Source organism: Vidua chalybeata, chromosome 4 (assembly GCF_026979565.1).
Source record: "Vidua chalybeata isolate OUT-0048 chromosome 4, bVidCha1 merged haplotype, whole genome shotgun sequence".
NCBI lineage: Eukaryota > Metazoa > Chordata > Aves > Passeriformes > Viduidae > Vidua > Vidua chalybeata.
In genome coordinates, this window is record NC_071533.1 from 45,703,180 (window position 1) to 45,721,580 (window position 18,401).

General features: G+C 36.4%; 1 protein-coding gene across 1 annotated transcript in view; it reads right to left on the reverse strand.

The window, feature by feature from the left end:
* Positions 1 to 5,723: 5,723 nt before the first annotated feature.
* TLL1 (tolloid like 1) overlaps positions 5,724 to 18,401 on the reverse strand; it is a 126,484-nt gene continuing 113,806 nt past the window's right edge. Inside the window, exons 19-21 of the mRNA XM_053940520.1 lie at positions 14,389 to 14,602; positions 9,384 to 9,634; positions 5,724 to 7,734 (exon numbers count right to left, since the gene is read on the reverse strand). Coding sequence (XP_053796495.1) covers positions 7,600 to 7,734; positions 9,384 to 9,634; positions 14,389 to 14,602 — 600 coding nt within the window. The 3' untranslated portion in view covers positions 5,724 to 7,599. The remainder of the gene's footprint in view (positions 7,735 to 9,383; positions 9,635 to 14,388; positions 14,603 to 18,401) is intronic.

An 18,401-nucleotide genomic window follows, 5' to 3' on the forward strand; every position in this document is an offset into this window, starting at 1 on the left:
GGCAATAGCGTACATTTTTCATTTGAACACTATTTCCAGAGACTTTTTTTTTTTTTTTCACTTGAAACAATCAATCTCACTTAGGATGCAAACAGCTGTTCTTCATTCAACAACTTCACACAGAATAAGGGATTTTAAAGGACACGTTTGGGGTATTTTCTGTATTTGTATGCAAACTGCTATGAAGATCATGACCAAAACTAAAAATAAAATTTAAAAAAAAAGATCTTCCCTTATGTGCAGAAGCAGTAACACCACCATATTTTATCACCACATTTCAGTTTTTCTTTCTTCCTCAGTCATTCTACACTGTAGTCAAATCCTATTTTCATATTCAGGAGGTCCTTATGAAGGCACATTGTGACAACGTCAAATTGCTTTTAGCAATCGAAGCTTAGAGATTCAAAACCTTTTTTTCTCCACCTTGCTCTTGCAATGTCATTTGCTTTGATATGTTAAATAAAAGCAGTGAATTTGTGGCTTCCCGGAAGAGACAGGATATATGCTGTTCTCAAGGAAAGGAAGAGAGGCAACTGCACATATGTAATCTTACTTCTGACAAATGTCTTTGCCCCCGGTTGACTTTGGTTAAATAGTCTCAGGATAAAGTAAACAAATTTAATCTAATTTATCTCTCTAAGTATTTTTTTCCCATTGTTTTCAGTGTGATACACTGAATCCAACAAACAATCCAAGGCTTTTTTGGGTAAAAATCAGCAACTGCATGGATTGCCAACTGTCTTTTTGGGGGGAAAACTAACCATATTCTCTGCTTGTCTCCTCAGGAAAGGAAATGCTCAGCCAAGGTCCTTTTAGAAAGGCAAACCCAATAGCCTTTCATTCCTAGTTCTGCCAAACCAACACTAAGAAACACTTGGAATCAATTCTTCTAAAATAAATTTAAAAAAAAAATAATAAAAGTCTGATTTTTACTCATACAGCTATTTTAATTAGAATCAATATTTTCTCAGGGCTTCCTGAAACACAAGTACTTTGAAAAGTTCTCAGCAGAACTTTCATTCTGGCTATACATAAACATAACACTAACATGCCCTTTGCAATAGAGTATTTGAGAGCCAGATTTTGTGTAAACAACATTGAGAACTGCCCCTCCCTGCTTGCATCTCTCCCTCCCACACCATTAATAGGCATAATGGTGGGTTACCACACACTAAATTCATTTAGCCCTCACTAAATTTCCCAAATGTTAAGATCCTCCTTTATAGCATTAAAAAAAAAGCCAGCAAAACAACTCCTTCCAATGGTATCATGAATCAGCCCATATTTAAACAGCTGTAAACTAAAATTAACACTAACGTAATTTTATGTCCTACAAGGCAAACTGACTAAGAAAATTCAGGATTTATCTGCTCTAAAATACACATTTTAAAAAGTACTCTGCCAATGGTGCAGCACTCTCAAGGAAGTTTCACATTAAAAGGATAAAAACTAACTTAATATTGTGATTACCTAGAAATATTCCAAAGACGTTTTATTCAATGTCTTCACAATAACATTGTCTTTGCTGACATAATAACAAAAAGAATTTTAAAGTAATTAATTAAATGTCAAGAGGTAATATTTTCAGCGCTGTATGGTCTTCCTATATAGCACAGTCAAGGCTCCGGATTTTAAAGCTTTTTGTCTCATGACTATAAGAAGAAATAGCAACAATGTAAGAAAGGCAAGCATATTAGTAAAGATGTCTCAAAGAAGTCAGGTTTTGTCCATGCAGCTCTTCAGAACATCAATTCAGTAAAGGCATCTCAACAACTGTCAACACCTGCTACATATTAATATTCTACTTGAGAATTATTTCCCAAGATGTCCAGGTTGCAGATGTGAGTCATTATTGTATTCTATCTATTGTAATAGAAGTGTTTTCTTCTTCACTAGCTACAGTTCTTTCAATTACAAAGGTGTATTGCTATTACTATTAAATTAATTGAACATATAGCAAATGTTTTGCACAAATTTGAGTGGAGTTTCATAACTGAAAGGCATCTTTGTGTATTTCTCTCTGTTAGACAACATTGTGTACGATATGGCTCCTGACGTTCGAGAGATGGGACTATCATCCCTGGGAAACTATTCTGTCTCTAACACCACTAAAGAGGTCTCCTGACACTCAGCTTAAATATTGTATTGTTCAGATTCATTTTTTCACTCCAACATATATTCGTGTAACGTGTTCTAAACAATCTCACTCTGCTCCATGAATGACACGTCATATGTGAGCCAAAATGTCTTTTTCATCTTTCCTTTTTCACTATATCTTCCCTTCATTGCATTTATTGTGTAGACACTTACCTGACACATCCCTAGAAAACATTACTGTGGAAGGAGAGAAAGGTCATTGAGCATGCTCTGAAAGATTTTATATTCCTAATGATTATTAGCATTCTTGTATTTCAGATGTTGCTATCACACAGTAAAGACCCTCTAACCTGCATGCATAAATTCAGGGATCCTTTCCAAGAGTTGTAACAACACAGGAAGAATGACTACAACTGAAGGCCATTGAAGACATTCACATGCACAAAAAAACTTGTCATCTGCCTTTTTGTCGGTCATATCACTTAATCTTGCGTTATTAGGAGATTTGATAGGTTACAAATAAAAACCAAGGAAAACAATTTCAGAAATGGGATCCAAATAGAGAGACTTAAGCCTTGCTAATGTTCCCTTTTGCTGTCCACCCAATACCACTGTACCATAAACATTTTTTGCAACTGCTACATCTTGTTTTCTTTGTGAACTCAGAATGAAAAATCAGGGGAAATGAGAACATTTTCTAACTTGCAAAATGCGCTTTTCCTTTGTTCTTTTTGTTTTAATCAGACTTCATTCATCCCAATTCCATGAAACAATATTAAGCAGCTGCTTATTATTTTGATTAATTGAATTCAATCAAGCAGAGTAACATTAAAATGCTGTCCCAAGTATACCATTCAGAACAGAAAAACTTAATAGTGCTAGAGGGGAAAAAAAAACCTCAACCTGTAAAAGCTGTAGCCCAGTGTTACCCCCCTCTCACAAATGGGTAGTTACTCTAGATGTACATGATTAGGAACCAAAGCAAGCTATTTCTTAGATTGTCTTCAGTTCTCTGAAAAATTCACTAACCAATGCAATTAGTCATGTAACTGTTCCCTAGGGAGGTGAAAGCAATATATCATAAAGCATTTTTAAAGAATATGAAGGATGCATTGAAAAAATAATATATCAGTAACAGTGCTGACTTTAGAGACTCCTTTTTTTCAATGTAATGTAGTTGTATCTGTGATAGCTTTATATTTTTTATATTTTGCTTTTTCAGGCACTTTGTTTTGGCTCCTATTTTTTTTTTTTTTGACTTACCAATTAATAACTGAATCATAATTAGCAATGATAAAATTAAAATCAAAGCAAATCTTTGGTAAGGTTCTGCCAATCTGTATGATCAGGTATGTTAATGTGATATAAACCATCCCCTCCTTTATTCATTTGGATCCAATTTCAGACCTGAAGTCAAAGCAAAATTCTCTGGTTACTGGCCAGGTCAATTTTAAGATTGAATACTTTCCTGAACTTGAATACACATATCAGGTCTCTAAACTCCGAGATTTGTAAACTTTGGCAGAACATAACCATTTAATTATAAAAGTTCCAGTGAGCCTCGGCAGTGACCACTCTCTGTGGTGGTGCAGCACACAGTTAGTGCAGCCTGCACACAGCCTGTGAGGTCAACAACAATTTCCTCTGTTAGGACAAATTAGGTGTGTCACTTGCACCCTGACAGCATAGCAAAAGTGCAAAACTGGTTCCCCAGGTGGATAAAGCTTCCATCCAATGAATTTAATTTTTACAGTGGTTCAAAAGCAATCTGCTTTAAATGAAAAAGTAATGCCGCAATATTGTGTTAAGGATGCGATTTGGCTCTTACCCATGCTTAGGTCAACTCGGTATTTCATGGGTCTCACAGCAAAGCAATATTACTCAAATATGTTGCAGACTGTAACAAAAGGTCAGCAAAGAACAGAATATCTGCTGTGTGTGCACCTACCTTGCTTTCTTCACTTCAGCTTGACCTCCACAGCTTGTATGTAAGACAACCATTTCAACTGCTTTCACTGTTGACTTTTAATCTTTTTAATCTTTTTGTCTCTTTTGTTTGCTTGGGAGGGTTTTTTAAGGACACAAGGAAAGCTTCTCACAAACATACCATACCTTCCATCTTGCCTGAGTGTGATATTGATCACAGGATTTGGTCTGCCACAGACGTAAATTCTCCAAGAACCTGTCAGCCATGAAGACCAGTAGATTCCATCAAAATAACAGTTTATGATAAATTTAACATTAAAGAATAATACTCAGCACATCAGAAGCTCTTTATGTAGTTGAGAAGAAAACTTTATGATATGCTTCAGGAAAAGTAATTTAAATCCAGTGACTTTGCCACAGTCAAAAAAAGTTTGTGTCAAATAGGAAGAAGAACAAGTATCATCTTCACCCTGATGGGAATGTTGCCAATAAATGCACTGTAACTAGACCTCAAAGCTGGAACTGCACATGTGGATAACCCACACTGCTTTTCACAATTTCAAAACTCAAAATAAATTATTTTTTCATTATTTTCTTATTGTTAGGTGAGTTATAAGGCATACTTCCCCTATAAGGGACGAGTTCACTGCATATGTCATTTTTCATTACATCAGGAAAAACCTCCTAGGACTTGTAAATAGCTGAGTTTTTAATAGCATCTGATAGCACCACGAGGCACTCACCAGGATCATGGCCAGTGAGAAGATAGAACCCAGATGGGTCCATTTATCAGCAAGATAATCATTAAGAACACTTTCTGCATTTTCACCACTCTGAAGCATATGAGATCTACAAAGGAATAACCAATCAGAAAAGTAAAATCAAACTTTGTATTTAAAGTTATGGCAACTACTCTCTTCTGACTTCTACATATTCCATGTGAAAAAATCCGAGCAATGCTGTGCTCACAAGCAATACTTTAACATGACCATCAAGAATCACCTTCCACAGAGAAATACACCATAATGTGTTGCCCCCCAGTCCAATCTCTTCTCCATCCATTCCTGCTGCACTATTTTATCTAGGACAGCACAATTTATACAGGGATCTGTAGGAATTAACAACAACAAAAGAAACCTTTCCAAAAAGTAATGATCTTTGCTCAACCCTGTGGTTATTAGAGTAATCCTGAGGGGAATAAGAAAGCCAAATTTAGAGAAAAGGAAGGCTTTAGCAAACAGAGAGAGATAATATTGTGGGGAGATGAGAACAGAAAAGTGGAAAATAAGACAGCATGGAAACTTGCATTTGCTCTCAGCCTCAGACTTTCCCAGTTCCTTTTGATTAACCATGCCAGGGAGCCACTGCTTCTGCTGCTGCTTGCTTTCCTTTCAGAAATTCAAGCACTGGAATTCCACCCAGCTGATAAATTATGTAACAACATAAGAATACACATTTTATTTTTTAACTTCAGTAATATCTGTGCCTGAACTTTGTAGTAAAAGACCTTGGAGAAAATGTCTGTAGTTCATTTCTTGATCAAATAACCTGAAAAATGAGCCAAAAAGACAATGGAGCAGCATTATAAAAACAAAGAAATTATTAGGTTTTTGAACTTCATACACATCAGCTATCTAAAAAGAAAAATACATATGAGTAATAACAGGGCTGTTAAAACAAGCAAAGAGACTATACAGACATTAATTTTTTATTTTTATAAAAAAGGTCAGATTTATTAGTGCCAATGTATGTTCATAGAAGGAAACAAAAACTAAGCTAATTTGAGTAGCAACTTACATCAAAGGATATCAAAATAAAATTTCTTGTAAGTGAAACATAATACTTCATTTAAACTTGATTCTTGCAAACTAGAAGTCCTTGTTATCTGTCTATGAAGCCTTTAAAGAAAAGTTGCTACAGTCAAACAGGGTCCTGATAGAACTTGGCACATAAAGAAACAATTCCATATTCACCCATACAATACCTCTCACTCTCCTGGAGCACTCATTCATACAATACTTACAAAATGCATATACATTATGACTAGAGCCATGTATGGCCTAAAGCACATAGAATATCTCAGTTCTAAATGTAACATATCTCTACATCAAAAGCAGGTCTCTGTATTTACAGCAGATGATCTCTCTCCGCAGATGGGGCTTTTGCTTGAAGATCCTTTTGTTAGTGTATGCTAAGATGCTCAGGTTGTCAAGTTATTTATCAAATTAGGAGTGTATCTACAGGAAGATCTGTCTGACTGTGTGCGAGGATTCTAAGGCAATAATAGTAGTTGTTCCACAGGAATAGCACTGCCATTGCAACCCACTTGCCATCGGAGCAGTAAAGCCTTCCTTCTCCAGATGCAGCCAGGTATAGTGAGACATTCGTGATCTGCAAACTGTTGGCTCAAAAGTCTAAAACTTCTTGGTTTGTTTTTTTTTTAATGTTCATGGAATAGCACCATAGGAATTCACACTTGATATCAAAAAGATCCTGGGTCTGTTGTTTCGTTTTGCTTCACCATCATGGACAGTCTTACTCTTAGGAAAAAAACTAACAAAAACCTCTTTGGGAAACATGTCTTTTGGACACTACTGCAGCTTCATTTCTGAGTAACTGAATCAGGCAAATAGCTCATTCACAAAAAGGTCCAAAGAAATAAAGCTTAGCAGTTATTTCAAATGTACTGCTGAAAACAAATTCAGTAGGAGGAGTTTCAGATGATCCTTGACCATTTCTCTTTCTCATGGATACAGATTTTGATACAGGACAGGTTTTCATTTCAGTCTCTTTCTATATTCAGTGCAAAATAAGAGCACATCATCAGAGATAGCTTACTTAACCAGTAAACCAAACATTTTCAGATGCTTACACTATTAAAATTTAGTCAGCTAGTGGTTGGTCACCAGTGATGATCAATGTAACAGTTCAGACTTCTCAGTCTTTAGTAAAACAAAATACTCTATAGATCAGTTAAGTTTCAGAAGTAGGATTTTCCAGTTTCAAAACACTAATAACCTGATATGACAGGTGAATTTGTAAAAAATACAGAACAATGCAGGAAGGCCTTCCCATTTCATATCTTCTTTCAAGTCCTTGTACAAGCCATACGCAGGATTCAAAGTCAAAGCAACTAGGTAGAAGGACAGTATTTTGAGTGTGTGACCTAAAAGAGCTTCTTTTCCTTCTAGACACCATACAATTGTCAGAAGGAAGAATGGTCTAGAGGGTCACGTCCCCTGAATGAAACTGATTGAATCCACATGCGCTTCTAGCAAATACTGGACCATGAACAAAAGCTTTTATATTCTCCCTGCATGCAAAGTTCTTTCACAAGCTCTGCAGAGACAGTCAAGTATGGAGCCTGCACATCATTGTCTTGACTATTTCACTGGGGTAGGTGATTTTCTTCTTTTATTTTATTTCATTTCAGTCTCTGGTATTATAAGTCAGCATTTCAACTGAACTTCAATTAAACATCTGTGCTAACAACTTCAGTTAAAAAAAAAATGACATGCCTTCCTTTTCACTGTGCGTTCTTTCTCACTCTTCTTTTCTGGCATAGAGGTTCTTGTGTTATTTTTTGGTGTGCACACTATCTGGATATTTTATACTTCTGTATCGTATATGAAATCCTTTCTTGTTGATTGTATCATCAGTGTGAAAGTGAAGTAAAAGAGATTCTCCTGCTGAATAAATTTCTTCTGGTGGCTAAAATAAATTAATAAAAAGAAAAAATTATCTGTCCACTCAGTGTATTCATACACTATTTTTTCTTTATGAATATTTTGCTTTTCCTGCTACACTTCATCATGTAATTCCACTGTGTCTCATACAATACCATCTGACATCATCAGACAGAATAGCTCTATCTCATTGTGCTTTCAGTTAAAGGCTAGGAATTTTAGAGGCAGACTGAGGAAATAACCTAAACTCCTAGTTTTTCTCCAGTTCTGCTGGAGAAAGTAAGTGACTGGGCAGGACCATATACAATATTCTAAATTTAGATAAACAACACAGGCTAATACTATTTTCTATCTTATTCTTCACAGCCCTCAAGATGTCCTGTTTTATTACTGAAGCACATTGATCAGAAGTATCAGCTGAACTACCAAATCCTCCTTTTAAAGTTAAGAAGGTGGTAGTATGTACTAACATAAATTTTCTTCCTACTCTAGTTTGAATCATCTTGCTTTTTATTTTCAATAGTTTTTCCATTTAATTGTATCTATCTTATGTGGCATCTGAAGCCATTCATTTACATCTTATCAGAACCAAACCATCACCACCAATGCACAACCATTCCACCCCAATCCCTTAAAGAAGAAAGTAATTCAGCCCATTTTCTAGTTCGCTGCCCTTCTACTTGTATGGTAACTTGCAAAGAAAAATATTGTTTTGTGTAAATTAGTAGATTTTAGACTCAATTGTAGCATTTCCCTTAGAATACATCCCCTACAGCTCAAGTGGAAGCATCTTTTGTGCGGCATTAATTACTGTTCAAAAATGCACTAAAGGGATTTAAGCCAGTTTACAGGTAACTTGTCTGAATGACTGAGATGTTTGATCCATCTCAGAGGCTGAAAAAAGTGACACGTAATTACTTAAGAGCTCCTGTCATCTTATATAGTCTTTGAAGCCTTTTATCTAGGCAAAGAGTATATGTACAAAAGTGTGCTTGCACTGGCACACATATAAAGAATCAAGGAAGACCTGCGGGATCATTGCACCAGTTTTCACAAGGCAGGCAGCCAGCAGACCAGTGCAAGTCTAAAATGAGAAATAGGATACAGCATTTTCAGGGTGTCATCTGGCCAATTTCCTCCATGCCTCACAGTTAAAACGTGCCTGAATGCATATAGGATTTCATGGTTTTCTTAAGGCCCATATTAATCACCCAAGTTAGGAGCATATTTTTTTTCCCAAAAATCAGACTTAAAAGTTAATGAGCATATTATAAATATTTCCCAGCTGCCCCTCCTACTTTAAAATGTGGCTTCTTTCCAATTTAATGCATGAATTTTTAACATTGGTGCATTTCCCTCTATGTAAGAAAAAAAAGCTGCTAACTTTTCTTTGTGTGCTGATCAACATGCCACTGCCACTGCCAGCTACTTAAAGCTTAACATAACAATACTTTGGTCAAAAAATAGGTAAGAATATTTACTGATGAAAATATTTCAAGGGAATGATTGTACTACAATCCTGCAAATTTATACATTAAAATCTGACATAGATAATCTAGTACCTTCAGTATAAGGTGTAGTAACTGAATCTCATGACCGTTACTTTCCTCTGCCCTGCCTTTCTTCTTTTTGTATAAATGAAAAAAAAAAAAATGTTTCTACCTATTTACTTACCCCAGATCCACAAAATCGACCAAGTCTCACTGCTGTCTTATCATGACCATCAAAAAGCTCCACGTAATCATAGCCACAGTCTGCCTCTTCCTCAACCTCAAAAGTCTGGAACATTAACTCGACGCGAGCACCGCGCTCGGCCACCAGCAGCCAGTCACAGTCTGCCTGAACCGGGTAGTTATTATCACCAAACTGAGCATGTGAGTACAGGTCCTTGGGCTTGAGTTCAGCTTTCAAACGACCACCACACTCTAAATGGAGGGAAAAAAAGATGAAGAAGCTTATCCAGTGCAAATTTGTGTTTTCTTTTCATAGATGCCCAGTCTCATTCAGGCTGTGTGCATTTTAATGTCACAAGCAGGTTAATCAAACAAGCTGGGACAGAAGTACTACACAGTATGAATATAACTCCATCATTCTGAGTTTTCTTATATAAATTCTCTTTTATAACTAGAGACACTTGAACATAGTTCATAATTTCCAATTGAAAGATGAAGACAGGGAACACCAAAGGAATGTGGTTTAAGCAGTACAAAAATCTTTTGAGTAGGCACTGGAAAGATTCCTGTGGCCAGCAGTGGTGACTTCCACAGGAGTTAATGACACCATTTGCAAGTGATGGGGAGGATCAGCTCCAGCACACTTGTAGTCAGTGACTGAGTGCAAAACTCTTTTTTTCACAGTAGGGTCAGCTTTAACCATAATGTGGCACCTGAAGAGGCAGCTCAATACTAAACACCACTGCAAAGCTTGCTGCCTTGCTTGCTGTGTAGTTCATGGACAGGCATTTCTCTGCAAAAGAGTGGGCTAGAAGAAAGCTGCTGCTACCAGATAAAGTCTTGTAGCTGAAAGTCTGTTCTTGAGGCAAGCCTTGGACAGGAGATCCGTGCCTTTTGTCAAAACCATTATTTTAGCAAAAATCTCTATTTGTACACAGATGTAAAATTGATGTGGGGCTTTAGAGCTTGTTTGTTAACTGCTCAAAGAGTTCAGAATTTAAATATGAATTAGCTTTAGTGCATAGGTGAATAAGGTGTAAAACAAATAAGTAGAAGTGTTATTAGAACCCAATGAAGAACAGACAAAAATTGTACTTAAGAGAAAAAATGCATTGTTTCCAAAATGCATTTCCAAAAGGTGGGTGCAGACTTTTTTACTTTACATATACAAAGATTTCAATATAAACAGAATAATTTTGTTTTGGTTTCTCATCAAGAACAAATCATGTCTTACAGCACTTGATAAAAACATCAAGTGCAAATGAGCTTGAACAAAATACTGTGACTCAGAAGTTTAGATTTAATTTTTATAAATAAACAGATAATTTTATCTGCATTTAAAAATACGTAGATATTATTGATTGATCATTTTAGAGTAACCTGAAACAAAGAGCAAGACTCAAATCTTTCTAAGCTTTGGTGAAGAGACACTTTGAATTTTACTTCACAGACTCCACCCACACGAAACATGACCAATTGCACTATTATATTGTGAGGAGTCACATTTCAGCTGAGAGTTAATAATGGTAATGACCAAATCCTTACTCTTTAAAAAGAGTGTGTTTTTTCTTAATAGGGAAATGAAGGAATAAAACCAGGAAATATAAATTATGTAAGTAATCCATTATGTGTGATCAGTTCAATCTGAAATTTCAAATATTTTGCTCTTAAAGAATAAATAAGAGCACATAATAAAACATCGGCAAGTAGTTCAAACAGTTATTTCTCATTGATATTCTAATTTACTGGTTTTTCTCCCTATTCTGAATTTCATTTGGGGTTTTTTGTTGTTGTTTTGGGGGGTTTTTGGGGTTTTTTTTGTTGTTGAGGGGAGAGGGGGTTGTTTTGGGTTTATTTTTTGTTTGACTGGACTCTTGCCAACATTAGGAACATCTCATTGCCACAGACACCAAACAGCTGCAAAAAAGAAAACATTTAATGAACTGTCTGCATCCTTTCCCTCTGTTTGCTACAGAGGACAGGAGCTTAAAGGAAAGTTGTAGCCATACAACCACAAAAAATGGCCATTTCTGTTCCCCTGCCCTTCTCTCACAGATAATTCTCGCCTCATATTTTAGAATAGAAATTACAAGCCAAATTTTCAGTTTCTTAAGAATTAAGCTGTAGTTTCAGAAGTCTACATCCAGCCTGCACAACGAGGCACTGCACTGAGACATGTGGGACAGGCACAGAACAGTGCAGAGCCATGCAGCACTGCTTACTTAGCCTTGGCACCAGGGCAATCAAGCAGTAGTTTCCTGCCTGTTTAACAAGCCCGACAGTTGGGAAAAGCTTAAATCCACATCATCTGAACTAATGAAACAAGATTATAAATTTGATTCAGCACTCCCATACTGAATTATTACAGCTATTTTGGAAGGAACACATGCATCTAAACTTAGTGACATCTGAGATATCCAAATTGGTTTGAGATACCCTCCCAGCGTTGACAGATACAAATAGGACCTACAGTAGATCCGTAACCTCCTCGAGCAGTGGCTGGAGGCCAGCCACCATAAATGAAACAGTCCAGAAGAGAACTAGATGCCTGAGTTAGGGCAATCAGATCACTCCCTGAACAAAGATGCTTAATGTTCTGTCAGGAGCATTTTTATGAATTCCTCTTGGATGGGTTATGCCTTTTCTGAGAGGGGAAAATATGACAATCTCCTTCTAAAACTGCGTTGCACTTTCAAAACAGCATTTTATAAGTTTTGCTCCACCAAAGGAAGCCTTTCAATCCAGTTTATTTTTTAAGCTTTACTGTATTTGCTGCTACATTTTTATCCTGTTTTCTGAAATAGTAAATGGAAATTTGGAAATTGGATAGCACTTCAAGCCAAAAAGTGTCATAGAAGGGAAATCATCATCATCATCATCATCGACAGCATCTACTGGAATAATAAGGGCCATTAAATCATGAAGATGCCAGGAATGCAGCAGCAGAGACAGCTCTGGGCACAGAATCCAGCTACTCATTCACTGCTGTTGTGTTACAGCAGTCCTTTCACTGAGTGAGTTCTGCCAGCATGTTAGAAGTGACGGAAGCATCTTCCTCGGCACTCCCTGTCTGTCTGAACAGCTGTGCAGGATCAAACACAACCTTATCTGCTTCCATTGCACACCATTCAATCATTTTTTCCTAGAAAAGATTAACTAAGGGAATACAGTCCTCTGCCCATAGGATTGTATAACAGATAACTTGGTAGGTATCTGTTCATTCACATATGCCCATAGCACAGAGGTAAAATTCTCACAGAATTCTCACAGTGTCTGTGTTTGGCTCAAGGCTGGAGAAACAGACTGCAAGACCTGAGCTGTCCCTCATTCAAACACTACCTCCAGGTACATGCCAGAGATGAGGGTTCATCTCAGGGAGCAGTCTGTGCAACAGCAGCTGACAGAAATAAATGTCTTCTCTTAAGGAGGTAAACTTTGTAGATTTTTATAGCATTCTTAAAAACTGGGTTGATTTTATTTTTCTCAGTTTCTCAGAAAAGCACATGCTTGTCCATGCTATAAATTTTTTTATATTTAAGGCACATAAAACTCAGCAAGTCATAACAAAACTTGCAATCTTTAGAATTTAGGGAGTATACATCTGAACTCTGTTGACATACTGGCTGCTCCAGTTCTGCAAAATGAAAGTGAGGACAATAAATGAAACAGCAGTTTTACAACACCTGTTCTAGGAAGAGTTCTGACCTTTAACTGTATACCCTGAGGTAATTAAAAATGGGTAATTATTACTTCTATCCAATTTTGCATCTAAGGGAAAATGTTACTATAGTAGGGAAAGCAAAACATTGCATGCTTGTAAAGCAAGGTTTTCCACAAGGAAAACAAACTGAGTTACAAGTACCTAAACTTTTCACTTTCAAGGCCCAGATCATAAAGATTTCATATACTGTTGTCTACTGTGTTTCTCTGAAAGGGAAATTAAATTAATAATTATTAATTATTTGGAAGAAATCATAAGGAAAAAAAGACAAAATGCCAGCATTGTTAAATATGAGGATTTTTTAGCTGAGCATTACACATCAACTTGATGGATACTTTGGGTAATATCATAATACATTAACCTTGTAATATTACAATTAGATTATTAAATTATTGTATAGTATTAACTTTTATTACAATGTAATAAAACTCATTACCTTGATAATTCTATTCATAACTATTACCTGTCATTAAAACTTATCGCCTATAAGATATATTTAGGAAATGTTTTCTGAATTATTTATTGCCTGGATAAATAAGAATGAATTCAGGAAAGTAAAGACAGGCATTACAATTGAAGATTAAAATAAAGGTCAAGAAGCTCCAAATCCCCTTGTTTTACTGCAGGCACTGGATGTTCAGAGCTTCGGCACTAGAGGCCACTGTAAGCCAAGCAACGTCAGGGGAAAAATCTATACACTGAAAATGTCCCAGAAAGACTATAAATGCAATTACAAACCACTGTTTCCAATTTCAGTGACTTCTGCCAAACAAGAAAATTTAATGGTAAATATGAAGAACATTATATTCTAAAGGTCCTAGGAAAGTCTTTAATGTTTTTTCTTATTCTTCTTTGGTTTGTCTTTCCTTTTAAGCACTACAGGAAAGAAGTATCTGTTTACACAAAACTCAGATTAATGTCTAAGAACGGGGGAGTAATGGAGGTGCATCACATATCCCAGTTAAGTGTTGTCATTACAAATACAGTGAAAAGAGATTCAATCTTTTATGATCTCAAGTCATGAATCCTGAGGAACCTAATTTTCTTATTTGACTCTATTCCAACACCTTTTAATTTCTCACCTATGAGAGAGAGAAACAGGGAGAAATTAGAGAATACTTTCTGCAATCTTGGACTTTTTCTACTGGGCTTAAGGCTTCATTAGATCCAGCTGTTACATCTGTGAACTCATCCCATTCCTACCAAAAAAAAAAAAAGGTCTATGTATCTACCACTAAAGAACAATGGGTAAGTTATTAGTAAAAAGCACATCCTGATCTCTGACCTGTAGAGTGAGTTGCTTGGAAGCCTTTTCTTTGAACTGAAGCATCAGAAATAAAGCGCAGGAACATTCTGTTTCCAGTAGCAATGAGAGGATCTGGTATTTTATTGCCACATAAGCGTCCCAGGATTGGCGATTTTTCACTTTCACCATCAAACACTTCCAAGTGGTCATAAGCACATTCTTGATGTTGTTCTATTTCAAATTCATTGAATGTCTAGGGGAAAAAAAAGTAAAATTACCCATTGTGGGACTGTATTTACACGGTACGTACATATATATGTTAATATGTTATAGAATACAACGATGCAGTTAGAATGACAGATCTAACATTAGTGCTTCTACAAGCCTGTAGATTTGAATAATACATTGATCTTGAGAATGTGGAATAAAAGTTAAGATACTGAACTTCAAGAGTGCATCGTTCTTCATACAGAAAGGCATTAGCATCTTTATAACATCTACTACCTGTAAGAGAATATTAAATCTAGAATACTGCTGCCTTTCTGCTGAATTTGCACTGTGTTTTTAGGATTATTCTAAATTTCACAGAGCATTCAAAACAGCAAAAAGTCAGCAATTACTGTTCCTTGCATTGTTGAAGATTGATTGAAACATCTGCAAAGCATAATGACTCCCCCCCCGCCCTTTTCTAAAACCTACCTCGCACTGCAACTAAAGCCTCTGAGAATGACTTTTCCACATGAAGGTTTATGCATGAAAGTTATATTTTCTAATCTATTATTTAGAAATCTATTTTTTTATTCTTACAACTTCATGATGTTTCAGGCTTCACCCTTCATGATAAGGTCACATTTTTGCTAGCAAAAGCATTATAAAAAACAACAAAATTGTGTTAATTGTTTGTTAGAACAAATTTTAGGCATTTCTAAAAAGTGTATGCCATGCCTGACAGAAACTGTTAACACACATACAACTAATACCTGCATTTCAGATCTGGAAGACTGTCTTCCAAGACTAGAATGATATAAAAAAACCTTATTTCAAGGGGACATCTAAGATTTTTGAGATAAGACTTTTTGACCAGGGCTAAATTTCAACAACCCTGAAGCTTAATATCTGATAATTTCTCCTCATGTAAACACTGTGAAGGCAATATATATATCTTTGTGATTTTTTTATAGAGTAAGCTACAACATAAGGTGGAATTCAAAATCTATTTTGTTCAACAAAACAACACAAAACCACTAAGTACACATGTTTTCATGAGTAGTCATCTTGCTGACTGTTTATGAAAAAAACCCCCAGAAAGCCCCAGACAGAACCCCATAACCCAAACAGAATAGGATTAAGAAAAAAATAATTAAAAGGATTAAAACTAAACTATCAAGTACCAAGCAAATATCACAATTAAGCATTCTCTCTGGTACACCAAAACAAATCTTACCTACCAAATCACTTGTGGAATCCTGAGAGTGTGAAATACAATGGAAATTTATGTTAAGAGCTGACCTAAAGAATATATAAAGAGCTAACACAAAGTTTTTTTTCCCAGAGAACTTCAATATTCAGAATAACATTTATTTGAAGAGTTACATGATGCAGTGGGTGCAGGTTCATTTCACTGAAAGTTTGGGGTTTACATTAAGGGACTGAAACTGCAGAGGCAATGAAAACAGCTGTACAGCAGTCACTCCTGCTGCTCTTAAATTGTGGTCAGCCATCCTACTTTTATGATGCCAACTATGTGTTGTCATTTATACCAAAATAAAATCTGATGGATAAAGAAAACCCCAGAAAGCTCGGAGACTAAGTCTCAGTAAGGGAGTTACTTAAATACAGTGTTGAGTCAAGCCAACTTGGAATTAATGGGAGTGATAGGCATGATCCAAGAGCAGCCTGAAGAAATTCATTTTCTTTTAGAGGCAAATTATATCTGTTTTGTTCACTTCTCACCAGTATGAAAAACTCCCAACCAAAACAACACTCTCCAGGAAGCATATCTCACTATAAATTTTAATACACACCTATAATTTTTAATATTTGACTTCTCACTGGGATTCCCAAGCTCGCAGAAGCACACTATATGTTATATTGTGTCCCCCAAATATGACCAGAAAAAGTCCTAAATCTGTTATGAGTATAGCAATCTATTCTAGCCATTCCAAAGAGAGTGCAAGGAGCTTGCTTTTTAAAGGAAAATCAGATCTTAATGTTCATAGTCCTTTAAAATCTCAAAATGCCTGATATTTTAAAACACCCAAAGACAGTCTCAGTTTTTTTTTTTTTTTTTAATCAGCCAGTTCCTTGCAGGTTTGAAAGAGAAGAACTGGTACATAAGCGTCCCTTAAACATAACTGAATAGTTGCTGCCAATAGAGCTAACAAATGATCTAACAAAGCTCGTAGTAGAATTCAATCCCACCCTCTCTTCCTGGGACAAATACTTTTGAATTCCTACCCCACCATGACTATTTTAACCCCATGTGATTTGTCTCCTTAGTGGGAATGGTGTTCAGAAATGTTACATATAGCTTCTGACCATCCAGTCCTTTCTATCTACACCACTCAACCGAGTAGATACGTTGGTGGCACTTATGGACAGCTGCCTGGATGAGACACTTAAGCCTGTCTCTTATAAACATCCGGCTGATTAGCTCATGGAAATCAGTCTCTCTGCTATGCACATTTTCAAAGCCATCTTTATCTACATGCTTCATTTAAAAGTTCTGAAGTGCATATCCTTTTTTTCACAGGCTTCTTAATTGCACTAAATACTTGAATTTAGCCCATTCAGGAAGACACTTTTCAATGATTAGCAGAGCAAGGGCAATCACAACAAAAGACTAGTTTCTAAACACACACCCCTCTTAAAAAAGAAAGCACAGCCTCACAATTAATGTGGTTTGTTACCATGAAGTAACCAATTCTCTCCTTGTTCAATTTGAACAAGAAAACTATGAAAAGTTAACTTAAATACAGTGTGAAAGAAAAAACAATCATCCAATGTGGAATTATGGTATTAATATTATTGATATGGGACCTTGCTGTACAACACAACTTAAAGATATTGTACATATAGAATTTAGTAATTGACCCTACTGGCTTTCACAGAAGAACAGATCTCAGACTCTAAATCATGGAGGTATTGTTGAAAATTCTATCGAGTAAAATTCTGTATATTTTTTTTCAGTTCTGTTGGCAAAATCTAATTTAAAAAACCTTTTCTTTGTAAAGTAGACCATAGAATATTTGGCTGAAGATATCTGAATGTTGGAATTTTGCCTGCTGTGGATATAATTATTGGAAAAGCTTTTACAGTAACATGCCTATACCTGGCTGGCTTTAGTTTATTCAGCCAGTATGAAGAATACTTGCTCAGAAGCAGCAGCAGGAAGGCTGCCTGAATTAGAAACCTATTTTTCACCCTTGGAACGGACGGAGCATGCACACCACTCATTCTCCACTACCACCATCCCCTCCAGTACAGTTCAACTGTTTTACTTTTGGTGAACAGGGATCAATACACAATCCCACATCAGCACCAGTAACAGGAATGGTTTAATCCCAGCCAGCAGCCAAGCCCCACACAGCTGCTTGCTCACTGCCCCACCAGTAGGACTGGAGAGAGAATTGGAAGTGTGAAAGATAGAAAACTTGTGGACTGAGATAAAGACATTTTAATAGGGAAAGCAAAAACTGCACACACAAGTAAAGCAAAACAAGGAACCAATTCACTGTTTCCCATGGGCAGGCAGGTGTTCAGCCATCACATGGACCCCACCATCACTCCAAATACCATCCCCTTCCTCCTGCTTCCCCTGGTTTGACATCCTGAGCATGATGTCATACAGTCTGGAATATCCCTGTGGTCAGATTGGGCCACCTGTCCTGGATGTGTCTCCCCGCAACTTTCTGTGCAACCCCAACTTCCTTGCAAGCAGAAAAAGCCTTGGTTCTGTGTAAGCCCTGCTTAGCAATAGCAAAAACATCTCTGTATTATCAACATTGATCAGCGCAAATCCAAAACACAGGCCCATACCAGCCACTGTGAAT